The following is a 25,479-nucleotide window of genomic DNA, read 5'->3' as shown; positions in this document are numbered from 1 at the left end:
TCATAGAACGAATTTGGAAGTACTCCATCTCTTTCTATCTTTCCAAACAGCTTTAGGAGAATAGGTATGGTTTCTTCTTTAAACGTTTGATAAAATTCCCCTGGGAAGCCATCTGGCCCTGGACTCTTGTGTCTTGGGAGGTTTTTGATGACTGCTTCAATTTCCTCCCTGGTTATTGGCCTGTTCAGGTTTTCTATTTCTTCCTGTTCCAGTTTTGGTAGTTTGTGGCTTTCCAGGAATGCGTCCATTTCTTCTAAATTGCCTAATTTATTGGCGTATAGCTGTTCATAATATGTTTTTAAAATCGTTTGTATTTCCTTGGTGTTGGTAGTGATCTCTCCTTTCTCATTCATGATTTTATTAATTTGAGTCTTCTCTCTCTTCTTTTTAATAAGGCTGGCTAATGGTTTATCTATCTTGTTAATTCTTTCAAAGAACCAACTCCTGGTTTTGTTGATCTGTTCCACAGTTCTTCTGGTCTCGATTTCGTTGAGTTCTGCTCGAATCTTTATTAACTCCCTTCTTCTCTTGGGTGTAGGATCTATTTGCTGTTTTTTCTCTAGCTCCTTTATGTGTAAGGTTAGCTTTTGTATTTGAGTTCTTTCCAGTTTTTGAATGGATGCTTGTATTGCGATGTATTTCCCCCTTAGGACTGCTTTTGCTGCATCCCAAAGATTTTGAACGGTTGTATCTTCATTCTCATTAGTTTCCATGAATCTTTTTAATTCTTCCTTAATTTCCTGTTGACCCTTTTATCTTTTAGCAGGATGGTCCTTAACCTCCACGTGTTTGAGGTCCTTCCAAACTTCTTGTTGTGATTTAGTTCTAATTTCAAGGCATTATGGTCTGAGAATATGCAGGGGACAATCCCAATCTTTTGGTATCGGTTCAGACCCGATTTGTGACCCAATATGTGGTCTATTCTGGAGAAAGTTCCATGTGCGCTTGAGAAGAATGTGTATTCAGTTGAGTTTGGATGTAAAGTTCTGTAGATATCTGTGAAATCCATCCGGTCCAGTGTATCATTTAAAGCTCTCGTTTCTTTGTAGATGTTGTGCTTAGAAGACCTATCGAGTATAGAAAGAGCTAGATTGAAGTCACCAAGTATAAGTGTATTATTATCTAAGTATTTCTTCACTTTGGTTAATAATTGATTGATAAGAATCCTACCTTATTGCTTTTCATTTTATTCTTTTTCATTTTACCTAATTTTCCAAAATCCACACATGTTTACTTTAATCCACATGTTTATTTTGGCTCTTGTCTGCATATACCATGTTCGGGAACCTAAGTAAAGAGTCCAACGAGCTGGCATCGGTGGGAGATGTGATTATGGAGGGATCCAACACTAGAATGATAACTTTGAGTTTTTGGTTCTGGGGAAAACTTTGAAGTGTTTAACCTATAATGATATGATTAGGTGATTTGTCCAAACATATAGTGACTGTGAGGTGTGGAAGCAGAAGAGTTACTGGAAGTTGGGACAGAGTAGAACCATGTTGTATGAAGCTGCACAGATGACAAGAAGAGCATAGGATCAGTGAAGCACGACCATCTCCTGGGGCTTACCCTCAGGGGCTGCTTCCAGATCACCCACCTGCTTCTAAGTAGACCAGCGGGTAACAGTCTTTCCTCAAGTTTGTTGAAGTAGCATTTGCTGCAAATCTACTATGTTCAAGATCCCATAAAGTTAGGTAAAAGGACATCTGAGATATGATTCTTGTTCTCAAAAAGCGTATAGGCGGGCGAGGGCGGGGTTGGGGTGACTGGGTGATGGGCACTGAGGAGGGCACTTGACGGAATGAGCACTGGGTGTTAAACTATATGTTGGCAAATTGAACTTCAATAAAAATATATATTTATTTATTTTCTTTTTAAAAAATATATTTATATAAAAAAGCATATAGTAAAGAAGCTTCCCATTTTTGGGGATTATTTTTTAAAATTATTTTTCCCTTTCAGAGAGTAATTTCACCAGAGAGAGAGAACATTAAAAACCAAAATAAAATGAAATAAAACAAAGAGAGAAAAGCCTTCCTCGCCACAGCCTGAGGTAGCTCCAAGAGCAAGCATCAACCTGACTTCTAAGACAGTGCAAGGTGTGCCCAGGTGCCCTCCCAGTCATTGGGTGGCTACTCTGGCACACTCCACACACCTGACATTGCTCAGGGAGAAGCCAAGCAGCTTGTGACAGCTTTTCTAGTCAAAGAATATCTGGCTTAGCAGGCAGCAGTCGGCAGAGATAAAGCTCAGCTGATTGTGATCCTTAGCTTACCTGGGCAGTGATACATTCAGGCCCCTAGGACGTGGCAGTATCAGAGGCAGAGTATAATGCCCTGGAGAAATGTTCTCAAAATCCCCTGCATTGCGCTGGCTCTGGTTATAGCCACCAATGTCTTCCTGGCATTTTATACCAAGAGGACTTTACAAAAGTTGATTTGGGGAGATCTCCAAAAGCAGCTTCATTTGCCTCTGTCTGAATGGAACAGGACAGTGATCGAGAGACTCTCTCACTTGGAGGTGGACTTGCAGAATCTGAGTAAGTTTATAACATTAAGTTTGAGGGTGTGTGTGTGTGTGTGTGTTTAGGGCACTTAGAAAAAAAGGGGCATGGAAGAAATAATAAGTGAGAGATCACATTCTTATTTCTCAATTGCTCAATTAAGCACCTGACATTGAATTCTATCCCTCCAAATGGGAGGTAAGTGAGAATTAGTGGGAATCAGAGCAAGTAGTTGAATGGAGGGGAGCAGGATGTGTCTTTGTGAGTGGTGTATGTATGTATACATTTGTACATACACATGATCACACGTACATGCATGTGGGCAGGGAGATTGAGCCCCAGTATAAAAATCCCTGAGAGGCTCAAGAATAACTAGGTACAGCCTGTCCTTAGGCCTTTGTGTGGCAGGAGATGTTAAACAGAGGTGACAATTTCTGGGACAAAGGCCTCTCATCCATGTTGCTGTGAGCTCCCATCAGGAATTAATGGGGACTTGTTAGAGGACCTAGGATTGAATCCTAATATGGCCATGATAAGCAAGTGCTTACCTCTATCAGCTGCAGACTCTGGATCTGTAAATGGAGATGAGAGGTTACCTGCCAGATCTCACATGGTTATAAAATATATGCAGAAATGTAGTAAACTGATGTGTATCACATTTTTACCTCTGTTTTTAAGTTGAGGTATAACTGACATCTAACATTATATTAGTTTCAGGTATACAACACAATGGTTCAATATCCATATATATTGTGAAATGATCACCATAGTAAATCTAGTCAATTTGCATCATCACATAGTTACAAACTATAGTCACAATGCTGCACATTGCATCCCATAACTTATTTAATAACCATAAGTTTGTTTTTCTAAATTTTTAATTTGATGTTTTAAAAGATTTTATTTATATATTTAACAGAGAGAGAGAGAGAAAGAAAGAGAGAAAAAGCACAAGCAGGGGAGCCAAAAGGGAGAAGCAGCCTTCCTGCCAAGCAGGGAGTCCAATCTGGGACTCTATCCCAGATCCCAGGACCCTGGTATCATGACCTGAGCTGCAGGCAGATGCTTAATCTATTGAGCCACCTGGCACTCCTATAACTGGAAGTTTGTGCCTTTTGACACCCTTTACTCATTTCACCCACCCCCATACCTTGCCCCTTACAACCACACAATCACCAATTTGTTCTCTGTACCTATGAGCTCATTCCCCACCATGTCTTTTTTTTTTTTTTAGATTCCACATATATATGAGATCTTATAATATTTGTCTTTTTCTGTCTGACTTATTCAATTTAACAGGATTCCCTCAAAGTTTACCAAATTTTAACCTCTTCCCATGAATTCTGATGAATTCTGGGGTTTAAACATTTTTTTTTCAGGGGTTTATTTTTTATTCTGGCTCACCATGAAACTCTAATCCTTCTGAATTTTATGTGTCTCAGAATCTGACCCCAGTGAGGGGAAGCAGTTGTATTTCCTCTGGTCCCAAGTGACAGGGATTTAATGTTTGTGCCCCTGAAGGAGAGTATTGAATATGTGAGCAGGAAAGTGACTTCACAGATATGAGCGTGTGTGCACATGAGGAAGTTGGAGTCAGGGATAAAATGCCTTTTATAATGAGAACTGTGCATTGCCAGGGTTCAGAGTGAGGCCAAGAGATAGATGGAAGAACAGACAGGAGAAGCAAAAGGAAGAATTCATATGGACACTGGAGGAAAAATGGAAAACATGATGAGGGGAGAGAGAAAAAACACAATAGCACCATCTACATCCTCCCTCATTAGATTCATCATATTTTATTGTGGTACAAATTTATGGAAGGCAAGTTTCAAATTTATGGAGGGCTGGTTTAGTGAGTGTTTTATAGAGTGTCTTACTACTCTATTCCCTGTACCTGGCATGTGGAGATTAATGGATGAATCAATAAACAAATGACTGTGGGAAGGAGAAAACAGAAGACAGGCAGACAAGGATGAAGGGAAGAGGGGTACAAGGCAAGAAAGCAGATGAAATACAGAGAAGATTGTCAGACCCAGAAGCCCTGACTTTGAGCACATCCCAGTGGATTAACATTAACTATGCAAATATGCTTAAAGCAGCTTCATGAGAGAATGCCTGTGTACCTAACCAGTCACTGTTACTCTGGGGCAGAGCACCCAGACCACATCAGAACTCTCTCACTCAACCCTAGGGCTCATTCTACTGGCTCAGCCTCCTCTGGCCTTATAATAGCAGAGAAGCCTGGCTACTCTTTCCTTCAGCTGGGACACAGTGTGCCTTGGGAACCACCCAGAGCCATCAAGTGTACTTCTCCTTCCTTATTCGCAAGGACCAGTTCCTTCTTTTCTTTTCTTCTTTTCTTTTCTTTTCTTTTCTTTTCTTTTCTTTTCTTTTCTTTTCTTTTCTTTTCTTTTCTTTTCTTTTCTTTTCTTTCTTTTTTCTTTTCTTTTCTTTTCTTTCTTCTCTTCTCTTTTCTTTTCTTTCTTTTTTTTTAAGATTTTATTTATTTATTCATGATAGACACACACACACACACACACACAGAGAGAGAGAGAGAGAGAGAGAGAGGCAGAGACACAGGCAGAGGGAGGAGCAGGCTCCATGCAGGGATTCTGACGTGGGACTCAATCCTGGGACTCCAAGATCACACCCTGGGCGGAAGGCAGGCCCTTAAACCACTGAGCCACCCAGGCTGCCCAGTTCCTTCTTTTCTTGTTATTCTTGGTGCTTCTCCCTTTATTTATTCTAAAATGATATGGTGCTAGGGACTTCCTACCACCTGAAATTTCAGAATGTCTTCTGGACCCTGTTTCCAGATCACGAATGCTCTTCTTTCCTAAAACACTTCCTGAAATTGATAGCCTGTTCAATTACCAATAATCCTGGTTGCTCATTGCTTCCAAGAAGATTGACAAAAATCATAAGTCAATAAAGATGCCTACAAAAATTATGAATACTATCAAGAACTAAAGCAAACACATAATGATAATTTTGGGAGGGGTTGATGACTCTAAACCAATTTTCTGGAGCCTCCCTAAGGGTACTTTAAAGTCCTGCTACAGAGATAATATTGGGTGTGCCGCATTTGTGTTCTGGAAATTTTCAGTATAAGTCATGAGGATGGTCTAGTGACAATGTATTCATCCTGCTGGACTCTGCACTTACAACCAGCTAGGTCCAAACAATTTCCCATTGACAACATCGATGAAAGAGAAAAATCAGATATTCCCCAAGAGTAACCTTGGGGAATTCAAAGGTACAGAGAATCCAAGACCACCCTATGACGCTCATATACTTAGTACAAAAGAGTTTGAATAAAAATACTATTCAATTTGGAAAAGTATAAAAATTCTGCTCTCATTTTTATTTTCCACTAAAGCATATACACTTGGTACCCACATGAGCATTTATAAGAGATCAACCAAGTTTGCTTTGCCCATCCCCTTTTTGCCTTAAGCTCTTTCCTGGTTATTTCTCCTTCCCTTTGGTCCAGTTTTTTTAAGATTTATTTATGAGAGAGAAAGAGAGAGAGAGAGAGAGGCAGAGACGCAGGCAGAGGGAGAAGCAGGCTCCATGCAGAGTGCCGGATGCGGGACTCAGATCCCGGGTCTCCAGAATCACGCCCTGGACTGAAGGTGGAGCTAAACCGCTGAGCCACCCGGGCTGCCCCCTTTGGTCCAGTTTTATGCCCCACTGGTTTAGTGGGGGACTGGTGGAAGCTAAGTAGGTCCTTATGGTGGAGTGCCTTGATTATCATTTTGGCGTTTAGTGCTGAGGAGTGTCATAATCCATGTTGGTCTTGGGAAATATTAATCAGCTCTAGGTTTGGTCTGATTCAGGAGAGTCAGAAGTCTGTTACAGTAGCCCTCATTATGAAAACCTGGCTGCCCTCTTTCTTCTATTAACATTTCTCTGGTTAACCTCCCTGACAAGTTTTCTCACTCATTACAGACTTTGTAATGGCTTCTGATTCAGTCTTTGTTTCTGCCTCTAAACCTGCTATCCCCCCTGGGAGATACAGTGTCATCATTCAATACCTTGCCCTTCCCACCTGTGAAGTTTTTTACCTACATCCTCACATTTTTATATTGCATTCTGGACTTTGTCTTCTCTCAGATTGTTCATCTCAGAAATGGCAAACTGTCCATTCCTGATTGAAACCTCATGATTGCAGCACATCCATCCAATTTTTCTCCATAACCATTTTCTCTCTAGTACCATTTCTCCAACTCTGCTCTTTGCACTATTTACAACTCCATTGCACACTTGTTCCATTGTGCCCTCCTAAGAACCCCTAACACTCTGCAAAATCAATTGTCCACTTTCTCTGTACCTTTGCCCAAATGCTTGGTACTGCTAAAAGATTTCTCATAACTGAGCCACTACAAATTCATGGTCACTTGCCCCAGCTGGCCCTCTTTGGCACCATGGTGCCTCTATGTCTCACAAATCAGGTTTTACTTCCATTTCTTATGATAGCAATTTAAAAAGTTTCTCATTTTTCCGAATCCCCTTTCTCACTTCTCCCCACTCCTCCCCTAGAAAAGGAAGTAGAGAAAATAGAATGATAGCCAAATTTTATTGTGTGCCAGGCTCTGTCCTTAGCACTTGATATGTATTAATCCACTTAGTTATCAGAGAAATCCTGTAAGGTACTTGATAAATCTAATACACCAAGAAGAGAAATCCCCTGGCCAAGATCACACAGATAGGAAGGGGTAGGGCTGCCCCTGGCTCAGGAGCCTGGACTTTTAACATCTATGTGGTAAATTGTTGGGTAGGATCAGCCTGTCTTGTTTGCCACTCTCCTTAACTAGACAGAGGAGATGCTCAATAAGTCTTTGGTGAATTGATAGTCTAGATGAGCCAATAGGGAATTGGACAGGAGTGGAATGAAAAGAAAAGGATGAATCTTACCGTGAGGAGGCATGCTCTACACACACAGGCAACTGAATGGAGATGAGGAAATAGTCAAAGGAGACCTGAGTTTTGGGAATTGGGTAGGTGGGAGCACAATGGTTGGTAATATTTGTAGAAATAGAGAAGTAGTCTCAGGAGATTTGTGGGAAAGGTGATGAGTTCAGTTGTTAAGGAACCTAGGGAACTTGGGAAACAGTAAAATGAAAATGATAGACATCTCCAATAGATATTTGAGGTGAAAGTGATGATGATGATGATGACCAACATTGAGTATTAAGTGACAAGTACAGTTTTAACTGCTTTATGTGCACAAACTCATTTAATTATCAAAATCTATGCAGTAAATGCAGCTGTGATTATCCCCATTCTACAGTTGCAGAAACAGAGAGGTTAAGATGCTCTCCTTAGGCCATGCAATTGCTTGGTGGCAGAGGTGACTTTCCAATTCAGGCAGTCTGACTCTAGCACTACAGATTGTGTGTCAGGGATGATAGCGGCCTTGAGGTAAAAGACAAAGCCCTCGGGATAGACGGGATCACCAAGGAAAAGAGGGGATAGAGGATGATGAACAAGGTAATATTTGGGAGACAGGCGGGATGAGCTTGTTTGATCCCATTTGTAATTCCATGATGCAGAGAGTATTCATTGAGAGAAAAATGGTGGTAGCAGAGCCAGCTGGCTCTTTGTGAGATACAAGATTCTCCTGCTTCCTTTGGGCGGGGTGATGGTAAATCTTGATTTGCCTAGAAAGGTCCTGCTGTTCTCCTGGTGATACTTTTGCATAGCTATTAATAGCACTCTGAAAAGTATCCAAATTAGATGGGTTAATTATATCTTCATCATTAATTTAGGGGCATTGGGTCTTTGAGTGGACTGGCAGGTAGAAGCACTTACATTAAATAGTCTACTTTTTTTCTTTCTCTGTGGAGTCCATAGAATTGAGCTTGAGGTACAGACTGTGACTCCCCAAACAGAAATCTTACAGGATTGTTGTAAAGGTGACATAAATAATGAATAGAAAAGTACTCTGATGTTATGGACACTAGAAGCCCTCATCTGTATAAAAGTGTCCTCTGCCTGTGTCTGTCACTGTTCTTCTTCTTCTTCTTTTTTCTTTTTCTGTCTTCTTTTTTTTTTTAAACGGTGTCTCTTAAATTAACGTCACCATTAGATTTATCTGGAGCAATTGTTAAAAATTCATATTCCCAGGCTCCACTCCAGACCTACTGAATCAGAATCTCTGGGGGAGATCTGGGATTTTGTATTTTTAACTAACTTTTGAAGACATTCTTATGATTAAGCAGGTTGGAAAATGTGGGATAAGGACATTTCCAGTTTAAAAATTCTTGGCAGATCTAATATATAAATGAAGGGAATGGTGGATAATGGTAGAGGTTGGAATAGATCTCAATTTGTTAGCCACTGATATTGTAGTATGATGTTTCACAAATTTCATTGTACAAAAGAATTATTCCTTGGTTTTGTTAAAAATGCAGATTCTGAAATTTCTCTTTTCCCTATCTCTACCTGGCTCTATGATTCTGATTTAGTTGATTTGAAGTTAAGTCTGAATGCCCACATTAAAATTTTTTTAAATTTAAATTCAATTTGCCAATATACAGTATAATACCCAGTGCTCATCTCATCATGTGCCCTTCTTAATGCCTGTCACCCATCCACCTCCCCTTCTGCATTTTAAAATGATCATTGCAGACAATTCTGATGTAAGTGTTTCTTGGGCTTATTCTGAAAAATGTTGGCTCATCATCAATCTGTTTCTCAGGACACGGCTCCTAGAGAAGACTTAAAGGTGTGGGACTCAGGATGGATAAACTCTGTTAAAGGTTTAGGATAGATGTTTTCTAGTGCACACCTGGCCAGGACAGCCTTGCATAGCTCTGACAAATTCCCTTGATATACTTCATCCCCTGGGACAAGAGATTGCATATTTCAGAATTTGGAGAGTAAAACATTTTAAGAAAATTTGTACGAACTAGGGGTGGTGGAAGGGGAAGAGGGCAGGGGGTGGTGGTGAATGGGTGACGGGCACTGAGGGGGGCACTTGACGGGATGAGCACTGGGTGTTATTCTGTATGTTGGTAAATTGAACACCAATAAAAAATAAATTTATTAGGAAAAAAAAAGAAAATTTGTATGGAAGACAATGCCCAGGATTACCTGAAATATTCTCTTACCTGCCTTTCATTTGCAGAAGAAAGTATGAAATTGGCTATGAAGCAAGAAGAAAATGTGGACAATACAGTGGAGAGGGTGAAATATGAAGAACATCCTGTTCAAAAGACACTGAAAGTCAAAGCAAGTGAGACCAAGGAGCACAAACCCAAAGAGATACTGTTTCCAGATTCACAGCTTTTCAGGCAGTGGGGTGAGGATCTTTCAGAGGCCCAGCAGAAAAAGGCTGAGGATCTTTTCCAGGAGTTTGGCTACAATGTTTACCTCAGTAACCAGTTACCACTCAATCGCACCATCCCAGACACGCGAGATTCCAGGTAGGATGGACCATGTTTGGGTTGCCAAGGGACTTAGGTTTAATTGGAGGATGAGCTTTGGAAGAAGTGAAAGTCAAGGGTTGAAAGAGGGTTGAGGAGTGGAGAATCGATGGGGAAGAAGTTTGGAGTATTAGAAAGTTCTGGCAGGCTGTTTGAGCAGAGTTCTTGTTTTTAATCCTCTTTGTAATGGCAGTATAGAGAGGGCAACTGACTGGTCCAAATGTTTACAGCCCCTTGGAGATGGGCTGAGATCTTGGGGAAACAGATCCTTGAGGATTCTGATGATGAGTCTAATTCATAATTGTACAGATGAGGGGACTGAGGAAAGACTTGGGCAAGTTACATTGAACGTATTAATAGCTCTACTTCCTCCCCTGGTGTTTTCCTCAAATTCTGTGTGTGAATTCCTCTTTGCTATTAACTCTAATTTAAAGAGCCTTTTCTTTCTTTCTCCATCAGTTTCTTCTTCCCATTGCTTATTCTTTCTTTGCTTTTCCCACCGTCCTTCAGAAGTTTTAAAAATAACAGTTTTGTTGAAATATAATTCATACACAATTCCTTAAAGTGTGCAATGTAATGGTTTTTAGTATATTTACAGAGTGGTACACCATCACCATAATCAATTTTAAAACATTTTCATTACTTTGAAAAAAAATCCTCTACCCATTAACAACCCCTCCCAGTTTACCCGTAATTGCTCATCCCTAGGCAACCAAATCTACTTTCTGTCCTTATGGATTTTTACCTATTCTCTACATTTCATATAAATGGAATAATATTTATGTATGAGTCTTTCATGACTGGCTTTTTTCACTTGGAATAATGTTTTCGAGTTACATTCATGTTATAGTATGTATCAATACTTCACTCCTATTACTGTCAAATAATATTCCTTTGTACAAGTACACATTTTGTTTATCTATTCACCAGTTAGTGGACATTTGGATTATTTCTACTTTTTGACTATTAGGAATAATACTGCTATGAACATTCATGCATAAGTTTTTGTGTGGACATATGTCTTCAGTTTTCTTGGTTTAACTCTAGAAGTATAATTTCTGGGTTATGTGATAACTCTATATTTAACATCTAAAGAACTAAAAAAAAAAAAAAAAAAAAAAAAAAACATCTAAAGAACTGCCAGACTGTTTTCCAAAGTGACTGCATCATTGTACATTCTCTCAGGCAGTAGATGAGAGAGTCCTGTTTTTTCTACATCCTCACCAACATTTGTTATTATTTGTCTTTTGATCATAGACCTTCTAGTGATGTGAGGCAGTATATCATTGTGGTCTTCATTTGAATTTTCTTGATGTTTAATGATGCTGAACATTTTTTCATGTGCATAATTACTATTTGTACATCTTCTTTGGAGAAATGTCTATTCAGACACTTTCTCCTTTTAAAAATTAGTTTATCTTTTTCTTACTGAGCTACAAGGGCTCTTTATATATTCTAGATACAAATTCCAATCAGACATATGATTTATAAATGTTTTCTCCCTTGTGAATTGTCTTTTCACTTTCTTCATGGTTTTCTTAGTTACACAAAGGTTATTAATTTGATTATGCCCAATTTATCTAATTTTTTCTTTGGTTGTGCATTGGTTGTCATATCTAAGAGACTAATGCCTTATGCAAAGTCATGGAAATTTATGCCTTTTATTCCTCAGAGTTTTATAGTGTTAATCTTATATTTAGGTCTTTGATCCATTTAAAAATAATTTTTGGACATGGTGTGATATAGGATCCCTTTTTTTTTTTTTTTTTTTTTTTTTTGCATGTGACTATCCAACTGTCCTAGCACCCTTTGTTGAAGAGACTGCTTTTTCCACATTAGATTATCTTGGCACCCTTGTCAAAATCACTTGGTCATAAATGTAAGAATTTATTTCTAGATATCAATCCTATTTCATTGATTTATAGCTCTATTCCTTATGCTGGTAATTTACTGACTTGACAACTGTAGCTTTTGTAGTAAGTTTTTAAATCAAGAAGTATGAGTCTTCTGATTTTCTTCTTATTCAAGATTGTTTTAGCTATTCTGGGACTTTGAATTTCCATATGAATTTTAGGATTAACCAGTCAGTTTCTGCAAACAAACTAGCAGGATTTTGAAAGAGACTGGATTGAATCTGTAGATCAGTCATATTAGCAGTTAAGTCTTTCAATCCATGAACATAGAAAGTATTTGCATTTTTTGGTTTTCTTCAATTTCTTTCAACATTGCTTTGGGTTTGGGGATCCCTGGGTAGCTCAGCAGTTTAGTGCCTGCCTTTAGCCTAGGGCGTGATCCAGGAGTCCCAGGATTGAGTCCCACATCGGACTCCCCGTGTGGAGCCTGCTTCTCCTTCTGCCTGTGTCTCTACCTGTGTGTGTGTGTGTGTGTGTGTGTGTGTGTGTGTGTGTGTGATGAATAAATAAATAAAATTGTAAACAAAAAAAAATCCCAAAACACTGAGGGGGGGACTTGACAGGATGAGCACTGGGTGTTATACTATATGTTGGCAAATTGAACTCCAATAAAAAAAAATATACAAAAAAAAATATGGAAGACTGTTGAAAGCAAAAAAATAAAAAAATAAAACAAAGCAAAACAAAACCCACAAAGTTTTGGGTTTGAGAATATAAGTTAAAAATAGAATTACCCTATGACCTAGCAATTGCAGTATTAGGTTTTTATCCAAAAGTTACAAAATAATGATCCAAAGAGCCCCATGCACCCCAATATTTATAGCAGCACTATCCACAATAGATTTCTATTTATTCTTGAGTCACTTTTGATTATTTGTGTATTTTTGGGAATTTGTCCATCTCCTCTAAATTTTCTAATTTGTGGGAAGATTGTTTATAGTATTCCCTTACAATCTTGTATTTCTGGAAAGTTAATAGGGATGTCATACTTTAATTCTTAATTTTAGTAATTTGAATATTGTTTATCATTTTCTTGGTCAGTTGAGCTAAACATTTGTAAATTTTGTTGATGTATTCAGAGAATGAAATTTTCACCAACTGTCTACAGTTACATCTATTCTGTATTTGATGTATTTCTACTCTCAACTTTATTTTTTCCTTCCTTCTCCTTGCTTGGGATTTAGTTTGTGCTTTCTATTTTCTTAAAGTGGAAAGCTAGATTATTGGATTTGAGATCTTTCCTTTTTAAAAATTATACTTATTGACAGCTTATGAATTTCTTTCCTAGCTCTTCTTTAGCTTTACCATAAGTATTGGTATATTGTACTTTGTTTTTTCTGTCATCTCAATGTATTTTCTAATTTCTCTTATAATTTTTTTAGCCCAATAGCTACTTAGGAATGTATTGTTTAATTTCCACATATTTGTGAATTTTCCTTTTTTTCTGTTTTTATCTCTAATGTCACTCCATTGTGATCAGAGATTTATAGTTTGTATTAATTTAATCTTTAAAATATATTAAGGCTTATTTTGTATGCTAGCAAATGGTTTCTTCTGAAGAATGTTGTATGTGTAGTTGAAAGTCTTAGACTGTTATTGGGTAGAATGTTCTCTCAATGTCTATCAGACCTAGTTGGTTTGTAGTGTCATTTAATTTTCTGCCTAATCCTTCCTTGTTTATCTTCTGCCTCATTGTATCTATTATTGTATCTATTGTATCTATTATTGTATCTATTATTGAAAGTGGGATATTTACATCTCTAGGGATTATTGTTCAATTGCTTATTACTTCCTTCAATTCTGTCAGTTTTTATTTCATGTGCTTTGGGACTCTGTTGCTATATGTATATCTTTACAATTGTCTTATCTTCTTGATGAATTGATCTTCTTATTGTTATAAATCTCTGCTTTATCACTACTAAGATTTTTATTTTAACATGTATTTTGTCTGATATCAGTATAACCACTCTAACTTTCATATGGTTGCTATTTGCATATCTTTTACTTTCAATCTATTTTTGTCTTTTTATCTAAAATGTATTTCCTGAAGATATAGCTGGATTTAAAAAATACAATCTGACATTCATACCTTTTGATTGGATGGTTTAATTCATTTAAATTTAATATTTTTATTGATATAGTTGGATTTATGTCTGCCAATCTATCTTTGCTTTCTAATGTCTCATATCTTTTTCCTTTAATCCTTTACTGCTTGTTTCTTGTGTTAAGTGAATATTTTCCAATGTAATAATACTATCATTTTAATTGTTTTCAGTATATTTTATAGTTATTTTCTTAATGACTGTTCTAGGGCATATTGTGTACATCTTATCAGAATCTACTTAGACTTATTCCAATGATATATAGGAAAGTTAGTCATATATAGCTTTATTCCATCTTCCTCCTTTCTTGCTATTATTGTTATCACATTACATATAAGTATGGTACAAAGTCAAAAATATACTGTTATTATCACTTTATATAATTTTATGTCTATTAAAATGAGAAAAAGGAGAGGAAGTATGAATTTATGAAGTTTGTTATATTTATCTTCTTAGTTGCCATGTCTGATTCTCTACGCTTGTTCCTGTGGATTCAATTTACCATCTGGTGTCATTCTCTTACTTCAATGCAGCTTTGCTCCCATCCACCTCTTTTGTGTTGTTATTGTCAAGTATATTAAGTTACTATATCTTATAGGCCCAACAGTTAGATACATTTTTAAAAAATATAATTACTTTTAAAATCAGTTAAGAGAATAAATAGACATTTATACTGTCTTTTATAACTATGCAATTACCTTTTCTGATGCTCTTTGTCCGCTTGCGTGCGTGCGCGCGTGTGTGTGTGTGTGTATGTGTGCTGAGTTACTACTGTCTGGGATTGCTTGTTTTCAGGCTCAGGAACTTAGTATTTCTTGCAAGATGGGTTTGCTACCAATGAATTCTCTTAGTGCTTGTCTATTTCCCAATGTCTTTTTTTTTTTAAATTTTTTTTAATTTATTTTTTATTGGTGTTCAATTTACTAACATACAGAATAACCCCCAGTGCCCGTCACCCATTCACTCCCACCCCCCGCCCTCCTCCCCTTCTACCACCCTTAGTTCGTTTCCCAGAGTTAGCAGTCTTTACGTTCTGTCTCCCTTTCTGATATTTCCCACACATTTCTTCCCCCTTCCCTTATATTCCCTTTCACTATTATTTATATTCCCCAAATGAATGAGAACATATAATGTTTGTCCTTCTCCGATGACTTACTTCACTCAGCATAATACCCTCCAGTTCCATCCACGTTGAAGCAAATGGTGGGTATTTGTCATTTCTAATAGCTGAGTAATATTCCATTGTATACATAAACCACATCTTCTTTATCCATTCATCTTTCGTTGGACACCGAGGCTCCTTCCACAGTTTGGCTATCGTGGCCATTGCTGCTATAAACATCGGGGTGCAGGTGTCCCGGCGTTTCATTGCATTTGTATCTTTGGGGTAAATCCCCAACAATGCAATTGCTGGGTTGTAGGACAGGTATATTTTTAACTCTTTGAGGAACCTCCACACAGTTTTCCAGAGTGGCTGCACCAGTTCACATTCCCACCAACAGTGTATGAGGGTTCCCTTTTCTCCACATCCTCTCCAACATTTGTGGTTTCCTGCCTTGTTAATTTTCCCCATTCTCACTGGTGTGAGGTGGTATCTCATTGTGGTTTTGATTTGTATTTCCCTGATGACAAGTGATGCAGAGCATTTTCTCAGGTGCATGTTGGCCATGTCTATGTCTTCCTCTGTGAGATTTCTGTTCATGTCTTTTGCCCATTTCATGATTGGATTGTTTGTTTCTTTGGTGTTGAGTTTAATAAGTTCTTTATAGATCTTGGAAACTAGCCCTTTATCTGATACGTCATTTGCAATTATCTTCTCCCATTCTGTAGGTTGTCTTTGAGTTTTGTTGACTGTATCCTTTGCTGTGCAAAAGCTTCTTATCTTGATGAAGTCCCAATAGTTCATTTTTGCTTTTGTTTCTTTTGCCTTCGTGGATGTATCTTGCAAGAAGTTACTATGGCCGAGTTCAAAAAGGGTGTTGCCTGTGTTCTTCTCTAGGATTTTGATGGAATCTTGTCTCACATTTAGATCTTTCATCCATTTTGAGTTTATCTTTGTGTATGGTGAAAGAGAGTGGTCTAGTTTCATTCTTCTGCATGTGAATGTCCAATTTTCCCAGCACCATTTGTTGAAGAGACTGTCTTTCTTCCAATGGATAGTCTTTCCTCCTTTATCGAATATTAGTTGCCCATAAAGTTCAGGGTCCACTTCTGGATTCTCTATTCTGTTCCACTGATCTATGTGTCTGTTTTTGTGCCAGTACCACACTGTCTTGATGACCACAGCTTTGTAGTACAACCTGAAATCTGGCATTGTGATGCCCCCAGATATGGTTTTCTTTTTTAAAATTCCCCTGGCTATTCGGGGTCTTTTCTGATTCCACACAAATCTTAAAATAATTTGTTCTAACTCTCTGAAGAAAGTCCATGGTATTTTGATAGGGATTGCATTAAACGTGTATATTGCCCTGGGTAACATTGACATTTTCACAATATTAATTCTGCCAATCCATGAGCATGGAATATTTTTCCATCTCTTTGTATCTTCCTCAATTTCTTTCAGAAGCGTTCTATAGTTTTGAGGGTATAGATCCTTTACATCTTTGGTTAGGTTTATTCCTAGGTATCTTATGTTTTTGGGTGCAATTGTAAATGGGATTGACTCCTTAATTTCTCTTTCTTCAGTCTCATTGTTAGTGTATAGAAATGCCACTGACTTCTGGGCATTGATTTTGTATCCTGCCACGCTACCAAATTGCTGTATGAGTTCTAGCAATCTTGGGGTGGAGTCTTTTGGGTTTTCTATGTAGAGTATCATGTCATCGGCGAAGAGGGAGAGTTTGACTTCTTCTTTGCCAATTTGAATGCCTTTAATGTCTTTTTGTTGTCTGATTGCTGAGGCTAGGACTTCCAGTACTATGTTGAACAGCAGTGGTGAGAGTGGACATCCCTGTCTTGTTCCTGATCTTAGGGGAAAGGCTCCCAGTGCTTCCCCATTGAGAATGATAATTGCTGTGGGCTTTTCATAGATGGCTTTTAAGATGTCGAGGAATGTTCCCTCTATCCCTACACTCTGAAGAGTTTTGATCAGGAATGGATGCTGTATTTTGTCAAATGCTTTCTCTGCATCCAATGAGAGGATCATATGGTTCTTGGTTTTTCTCTTGCTGATATGATGAATCACATTGGTTGTTTTACGGGTGTTGAACCAGCCTTGTGTCCCAGGGATAAATCCTACTTGGTCATGGTGAATAATTTTTTTAATGTACTGTTGGATCCTATTGGCCAGTATCTTGTTGAGAATTTTTGCATCCATGTTCATCAGGGATATTGGTCTGTAATTCTCCTTTTTGGTGGGGTCTTTGTCTGGTTTTGGAATTAAGGTGATGCTGGCCTCATAGAACGAATTTGGAAGTACTCCATCTCTTTCTATCTTTCCAAACAGCTTTAGGAGAATAGGTATGGTTTCTTCTTTAAACGTTTGATAAAATTCCCCTGGGAAGCCATCTGGCCCTGGACTTTTGTGTCTTGGGAGGTTTTTGATGACTGCTTCAATTTCCTCCCTGGTTATTGGCCTGTTCAGGTTTTCTATTTCTTCCTGTTCCAGTTTTGGTAGTTTGTGGCTTTCCAGGAATGCGTCCATTTCTTCTAGATTGCCTAATTTATTGGCGTATAGCTGTTCATAATATGTTTTTAAAATCGTTTGTATTTCCTTGGTGTTGGTAGTGATCTCTCCTTTCTCATTCATGATTTTATTAATTTGAGTCTTCTCTCTCTTCTTTTTAATAAGGCTGGCTAATGGTTTATCTATCTTGTTAATTCTTTCAAAGAACCAACTCCTGGTTTTGTTGATCTGTTCCACAGTTCTTCTGGTCTCGATTTCGTTGAGTTCTGCTCGAATCTTTATTAACTCCCTTCTTCTCTTGGGTGTAGGATCTATTTGCTGTTTTTTCTCTAGCTCCTTTATGTGTAGGTTAGCTTTTGTATTTGAGTTCTTTCCAGTTTTTGAATGGATGCTTGTATTGCGATGTATTTTCCCCTTAGGACTGCTTTTGCTGCATCCCAAAGATTTTGAACGGTTGTATCTTCATTCTCATTAGTTTCCATGAATCTTTTTAATTCTTCCTTAATTTCCTGGTTGACCCTTTTATCTTTTAGCAGGATGGTCCTTAACCTCCACGTGTTTGAGGTCCTTCCAAACTTCTTGTTGTGATTTAGTTCTAATTTCGAGGCATTATGGTCTGAGAATATGCAGGGGACAATCCCAATCTTTTGGTATCGGTTCAGACCCGATTTGTGACCCAATATGTGGTCTATTCTGGAGAAAGTTCCATGTGCGCTTGAGAAGAATGTGTATTCAGTTGAGTTTGGATGTAAAGTTCTGTAGATATCTGTGAAATCCATCTGGTCCAGTGTATCATTTAAAGGTCTTGTTTCTTTGGGGATGTTGTGCTTAGAAGACCTATCAAGTATAGAAAGAGCTAGACTGAAGTCACCAAGTATAAGTGTATTATTATCTAAGTATTTCTTCACTTTGGTTAATAATTGATTGATATATTTGGCAGCTCCCACATTCGGGGCATATATATTGAGGATTGTTAAGTCCTCTTGTTGAATAGATCCTTTAAGTATGATATAGTGTCCCTCTTCATCTCTCACTACAGTCTTCGGGGTAAATTTTAGTTTATCTGATATAAGGATGGCTACCCCTGCTTTCTTTTGAGGACCATTCGAATGGAAAATGGTTCTCCAACCTTTTATTTTCAGGCTGTAGGTGTCCTTCTGTCTAAAATGAGTCTCTTGTAGACAGCAAATAGATGGGTCCTGCTTTTTTATCCAGTCTGAAACCCTGCGCCTTTTGATGGGGTCATTAAGCCCGTTCACATTCAGAGTTACTATTGAGAGATATGAGTTTAGTGTCATCATGATATCTATTCAGTCCTTGTTTTTGTGGACTGTTCCACTGAACTTCTTCTTAAAGGGGAATTTTAAGAGTCCCCCTTAAAATTTCTTGCAGAGCTGGTTTGGAGGTCACATATTCTTTTAGTTGCTGCCTGTCTTGGAAGCTCTTTATCTCTCCTTCCATTTTGAATGAGAGCCTTGCTGGATAAAGTATTCTTGGTTGCATGTTCTTCTCATTTAGGACCCTGAATATATCCTCCTGCCAGCCCTTTCTGGCCTGCCAGGTCTCTGTGGAGAGGTCTGCTGTTACCCTAATACTCCTCCCTATAAAAGTCAGGGATTTCTTGTCTCTTGCTGCTTTAAGGATCTTCTCTTTATCTTTGGAATTTGCAAGCTTCACTATTAAATGTCGAGGTGTTGAACGGTTTTTATTGATTTTAGGGGGGGATCTCTCTATTTCCTGGATCTGAATGCCTGTTTCCCTTCCCAGATTAGGAAAGTTTTCAGCTAGAATTTGTTCAAATACATATTCTGGCCCTCTGTCCCTTTCGGCGCCTCGGGAACCCCAATTAAACGTAGGTTTTTCTTTCTCAGGCTGTCGTTTATTTCCCTTAATCTATCCTCATGGTCTTTTAATTGTTTGTCTCTTTTTTCCTCAGTTTCCCTCTTTGCTATCAACTTGTCTTCTATGTCACTTACTCGTTCTTCCACCTCGTTAACCCTCGTCGTTAGGACTTCTAGTTCGGATTGCATATCATTCAATTGATTTTTAATTTCTGCCTGGTTAGCTCTAAATTCTGCAGTCATGAAGTCTCTTGAGTCCTTTATACTTTTTTCTAGAGCCACCAGTAGGTGTATAATAGTGCTTCTGAATTGGCTTTCTGACATTGAATTGTAATCCAGATTTTGTAACTCTGTGGGAGAGAGGACTGTTTCTGATTCTTTCTTTTGAGGTGAGGTTTTCCTTCTAGTCATTTTGCTTAGTGCAGAGTGGCCAAAAGCAAGTTGTATTGGGAAAAAGAGAAAAAGAGAGGAGAGAAAGAAGGAAAGAAAAGAGAAAGAGAAAAAAAAGGGGAAGAAAAAAAAAAAGAAGAAAAAGAGAAAGAAAAAGAAAGGAGAAATAAAGGGGGTGGGGGAAGGAAACAAATCAAAAAGCAAAACAAAACAAAACAAAACAAAACAAAAAAGAACCACCGGGGAGTATCTTCTGATTCTGTGTACTTTAAGTCCCTTGGCTTCTCCTGGAAGTTGTCAGCCTAGCTGGTGTTCTGGGGGAGGGGCCTGTTGTGCTGATTTTCAGGTGTTAGCAGTTGGGGGAGCTGCTGTGCCCCTGCCTGGTGCAGGGCTCAGTGGGGGTTGTTTACCCCGTGATGCCGCAGGAGGACCAGCCCCAGTGGCGGGGCAGCTCTGGAAACCTGGATTCAGCTCCGGCAGGAACTCCGTCTGCAGGGCCTGGAGGCTCCGGGGCGGGGCCGCTGATCTGCTCAGCTCGGGGCAGGAGCGTCCTCGCTGTCCTGGGCCCTCCCGGCCTCTGCGTGTCCCGGGGGAGGCGGGATCCTGGGCTGTGTCCCGGCGCCCTGTGCTCCGGGGCCTGCGCTGGTGGATTCGCGCTCCCGGGCCGCGCAACCCCCTCCGCGGAGCCGCCGCCCGAGCCCTTCCGAGCTGCTCCTGGAACCGCGCAGCCCCCTCCGCACGGAGCCTCTTCCTCTGCCCGAGCCCCTCCGAGCTGCTCCCGGGGCCGCGCAGCCCCCTCCGCGGAGCCGCCCCCGAGCCCCCCGAGCTGCTCCTGGTCCCGCCGGGCCCCGCCGTGCGCGCTGCAGCCCTTAGGGAGCTCGGCGCACTCTCCCGGGGCGCAGGTGTCTGTCAGTGTCCCCGGGAGCCCGAGGGCATCCCCGCCCTCCTGGGTCCTGCTCCACCTCCCCGCGAGCCCCTCTCCGCCCGGGAAGGTCGGTGCAGCTCCTGCTCCTCCGGGACGGGGCTCTCCTGTCCTGGGGACACTCGCCCCGGCCTCAGCCCGGCTCCTCGCGGGGCCCCTCCCCCTTGGAGGCCTTTTGTGTCTTTACTTCTTTTTCCGCGTCTTCCTACCTTGATAGAAGCGCGAACTCTTCTCACTGTTGCATTCCAGGTGTTCTCTCTTTAATTCTCAGGCCGAATTCATAGATTTTCAGGATGATTGGAAGGTTTTCTTGGTAATTTGGTGGAGACAGGTGATTTGGAGACCCTACTCTCCCGCCATCTTGCTCCTCCCCTATTTCCCAATGTCTTAATTTCTCTTTCTTTCTTTCTTTCTTTCTTTCTTTCTTTCTTTCTTTCTTTCTTTCTTTCTTTCTTTCTTTTTTTTTTCTTTTCTTTCTTTCTTTCTTTCTTTTCTTTCTTTCTTTCTTTCTTTCTTTCTTTCTTTCTTTTCTTTCTTTCTTTCTTTCTTTTCTTTCTTTCTTCTTCTTTCTTTCTTTTTTTTTTATTTTACTTATTTATTTGAGAGAGACGGTGTATGAGAGAGAGAGAGAGAGAGAACACAAGCGAGGGGAAAGGGAGAGGGAGAAGCAGACTTCCCTCTGAGCTGGAACCCCAAATTGAGGTTCATGACCTGAGTTGAAGGGAGACGCTTAACAATAAGCCACCAGGTGCTCCTCTATTTGACTTTTGTATTTGAAAAATATAAAAAATGCTTGGTTAATTTTTTTCTTTCTGCACTTTGAATACATCATCCCATTGACTTCTGGCTCTATTGTTTCTGATGAGATGGAAACTGTTAATATCACTGGGGTTTCTTTGTATGGGGTGAGTTATTTTTCTTTGACTTCTTTCAAGATTTTCTTTTTATCTTTGGCTTTCAGCATTTTGACTATGATGTGTCTGAGTGTGTATCTCTGCCATTTATCCTATTTGAAGTTCATTGAGCTTCTTAGATGTGCCTAGAAGTATTTGAGTATGAATATTTATTTTAGATATTATGAAATATATCAAAATTGTAGCCTCTATGTGTTAAGGTCTTATAGCTGAATTCATCCAATATTAAATGAACATGGGATTGTGATCAGGAATTTTTTCCACAAACTTTTATTCCATTTATACTTTACCACCAAAGCAAAAGAATCATCATTGAGCATCTGACCCATAATCCATGTAGTAATGGCAGTGGCCTAATGTATCATTTGACTGATGAATTGGTACTTTTCATCACATCACTCTAAGATGTTTCCTCAGCATCCCCTAGTTCTCTGAATCAGAAGGTAATTGGCATAACCATAGAAGGAGGTGTGAGAAACACCTTTTCATTGAGACTCACTCATCTCAACATGTAGATCACTCCTAAAGCATTTAGAGAAGCCTTTTTCCTAGCTAGCTTATACAAGTAAGGTAACAAAATTTCATCTTTCATGTCAACTCTAATTGATTGGTAGTGACTGCCTGGAGTATTGTGGTGGAAAGACTTTTGAGTTCATATGATCAAAGGCATGAACGATCTGTTAGTGATGCCTGCCATTATAAGAGGGGAGAATGGTGCCATGTGTGTCAGTATTTGCTACTTGTGAGTTAGGACGCAAGTAGGATCTAATACATTTTCTCCTAGGTTGATTGCATAATTTAGATCTTTAGGTATGAAGATAATATGCTGGGACCAGTTGGTAACTTAAGCTGTTTTGTATTTATTAACTGTGGAGCACCCAGATTTAATTCCATAAGGATTAGCTCATGAAACTGCTTGTCAGAAAGTATTACTGTGGATATAAAATATTAATGAATCAAGAATCTACATATACTTGAAAAACATCTGAATCATATCTGATACTTATAAGCCAAATGAGTACTCTTTCTCTCTACTGTTCATAAAAAATCCTTGTGGCTCAGTCATATGGATTTCAGAGCTAAAGCATTCTGGAAATCATAGGGTTTAAAACTATAGGAAGACCACTCCACTGACTTTCTTTGAGAAAAATGATTTAGTGAATTGGACGTATTTTTACATAGAATTATAGAATAATATAAGAAAAGACCTTCTATGCCAGTCAGTCCACCTTCCTGCTAAGTGAGATGCCAAAATAATTGTAATCACTGTTTCCCCACCTTTCTGGATAGCTATCTGAGACCAGAAAGATGCCAGCCCTCCTGTTGTCATGTCCTCTCTTTACCTTTCAGAGACCAGAGAAAGGCTACTCAGGAGAGTATTGTGTGAAAATAGAGAATCAGTCAGTTACTTTATTGAGTTTAAGTAGGTGTTAAATACCAACAAATGATTAAACACATGAAAAGACATAGCTTCAATAGTTAATCTCTAATAGGGAGTTTACCAAAATGCTGTGGCCAGGACCAGCTACAAAATATGCAGGTCCCAGGGCAAAATGAAAATATGGGGCCTTTTGTTCAAAAACTATTAAGAATTTCCAGATAGTGTTAGGAAAATAGTAAGTCAAGTTAACTAAGTGTGGGGACCTATGTGATTGCAGAGGTTGCACATCCAGGAAGTTGGCCTTGCTGCTGGCATAACTTGCCTTAGGGAATCCCAATGTAAGAATATATTTTGCAGTTGCTTATAGTCTGTTTCCATGTGTACATATTAGTTTATTTGTTATACATAATGGTAGTTTCAGATAAGGTTTTGCTATACATAAAGTTTATCTTTTTACCTCTAACACCTAGAAGCTACCTCATGTCTTTCTCCCATTGTGCCCTCCTGATGTTAGGAGGAAAGGGAGGAGGACTGTGGTTCTATATTGGAAGGATTTGCCAAGGATCACTTCCTGTAGTGATCATCCAACTAATAAATATTTTTTCAGGATCTTCTGCTGCACTGCCCAGTATAGTAGCCATTAGTCATATGTAGCTATTTAAAATTAAATATTAAAAATTTAGGGTTTTTTTCTTTTTTTGGTTACATAGTGACATTATAAGTTCTCAATAGTCACACATGACTAGTGGCTAGCACAACAGAAAGCATAGGTTTAGAGCATTTCCATCATAACAGAAAATTCTGTTGGGGAGCAAAGACAAAGGAGAGATCATTCTTTTTGGAATTCCATGAGCCATATTTCTTGCTTCTCTTGATTTAACGTAGGGAAGGGAATGTGGGATATGGATAAGAGAATTATTGGGAAAACATTTAGAATATAGCCAAGACAATATTCAAAAGGATACATGGGAGACTGAATGGAAAAAAGAAAATCTGAAGGTAATTGGTTGGATTATGTGGATTAGAGGGAAGAGAAGCTGAACAATGTTTTAATCAGGTTTCAATTTAACTTAATTATCAACTCTTACTATGGATTAAATACACATTTATTATATAACCAGTCTGTACTAGACATTAGGAACTGCCCCTAAGCGTGAAAGAATTTAAGGTTCACCTCCTGTACTCCTCCGCCTCTGTTTTAAATATTGATGATCCTCAGGCTCTAGTTTAAGGCTCTTTCCTGCTTGTAACTTGAGTGATTTTATCCAACTCTAATGAATTCAACCACCACTTACAGGGTGGTGACTCCTAAACTCACTTGTTTCCAATCCAGATCATTAAGCTGTGACCCTGGCACTGTATATACAATGACCTGCTGGGGAATTCCATGGTGTGACTCACAGGTGTTTCCTACTCAACATGGCCAAACTGAAATGTATCAAATTCTTTTTTTTCTCTCATTGTTCCTAGTTCAGTGAACGGTGGCCCTGTTCAAGTAATAGCTATTAAAAAACAAGAATAATAATCACCAAAGTAGTAATAATAGCAGCTAACATTAAATGAGCACTTATTTTGTTCTGAGCATTTTATGCACATTATTGCATTTTACCCTTATAATAATACTATTGTGAGGTAATAGAAAATATATATTTGTTTCTGTCCCCTGTTCCTGACAGAGCTAAAATCCTTGCAATTTGCTAACTAATGAGAACACTATGAGTATCTTTTGTTCTAATGAAGTGACTCTGAGTGGACCCCTGGGTGGGGGCTGGTTACCAGAAATATCTACCACGATTAGAAGCTTAGAATTTTCAGCCCAATCCCCATCCCTCAGAGAAGGGAGAGGGATTGAAAATAGAATTAATATTTGGTCATGCCTAAGTGGAGAAGCCTCCATAAAATCCCAGTAGTATGGAATTTGGAGAGCATCCAGGTTGGTGAACACATCTACATGAGGAGGGTGACATACTCCAATTCCATGGACACAGAAGCTCCTTCAGTGAGGACCCTCTCAGACCTTGCCCTATGTTTCTCTTTGTCTAGTTTTTCATCTTTATCCATTATAACATCCTTAAATAAACTGATAAACATAAACTGGTGTTTCTCTGGGGTCTGTGAGCCACTCTAGTAAATTAATTAAACCCGAGGAGGGGGTAATGGGAACCTCCAGTTTGTAGGCAAGTAGGAGAGAAGTTGTGGGTAACCTGAGGGCCTACTACTTGCAACTGGCATGTAAAGTGGGGTTGGAGCAGTCTTGTGAGACTGAGCCCATAGCCTGTGAACTCTGATGCTGCCTCCAGGTAGATACTGTCAGAATTGAGTTAAATTATAGGATACCCACCTGGTGTCAGAGAAAATTACTTAGTGTTGAAAAAACACACATTTGGTGGTCTGAGGTGTCAAAATTGAAGTGTTCCATGTAGTAATAATGTGAATAACAAGGGAGCCAAATTTTTTT

The 25,479-nt window shown here is 39.0% G+C and overlaps 1 protein-coding gene across 6 annotated transcripts in view; it reads left to right on the top strand.

Annotated features, from left to right (window-relative positions):
• Positions 1-2,057: 2,057 nt before the first annotated feature.
• Positions 2,058-25,479, top strand: part of GALNT8 (polypeptide N-acetylgalactosaminyltransferase 8) — a 134,728-nt gene continuing 111,306 nt past the window's right edge. For 2 of the 6 annotated variants that reach the window (XM_077871359.1, XM_077871358.1), the window contains exons 1-2: positions 2,124-2,539; positions 9,636-9,933. In XM_077871359.1, coding sequence (XP_077727485.1) covers positions 2,332-2,539; positions 9,636-9,933 — 506 coding nt within the window. In that variant the 5' untranslated portion in view covers positions 2,124-2,331. Of the gene's footprint in view, positions 2,540-9,635; positions 9,934-25,479 lie in introns of all 6 variants that reach the window. The other 4 variants (XM_077871360.1, XM_077871361.1, XM_077871363.1 and 1 more) reach the window with 4 other exon arrangements.

This window comes from Canis aureus, chromosome 25 (genome assembly GCF_053574225.1).
Source record: "Canis aureus isolate CA01 chromosome 25, VMU_Caureus_v.1.0, whole genome shotgun sequence".
In the NCBI taxonomy this organism is placed as follows: domain Eukaryota; kingdom Metazoa; phylum Chordata; class Mammalia; order Carnivora; family Canidae; genus Canis; species Canis aureus.
The sequence above is the reverse complement of the archived record's forward strand: the minus strand, read 5'-3'. Positions and strand labels throughout refer to the sequence as shown.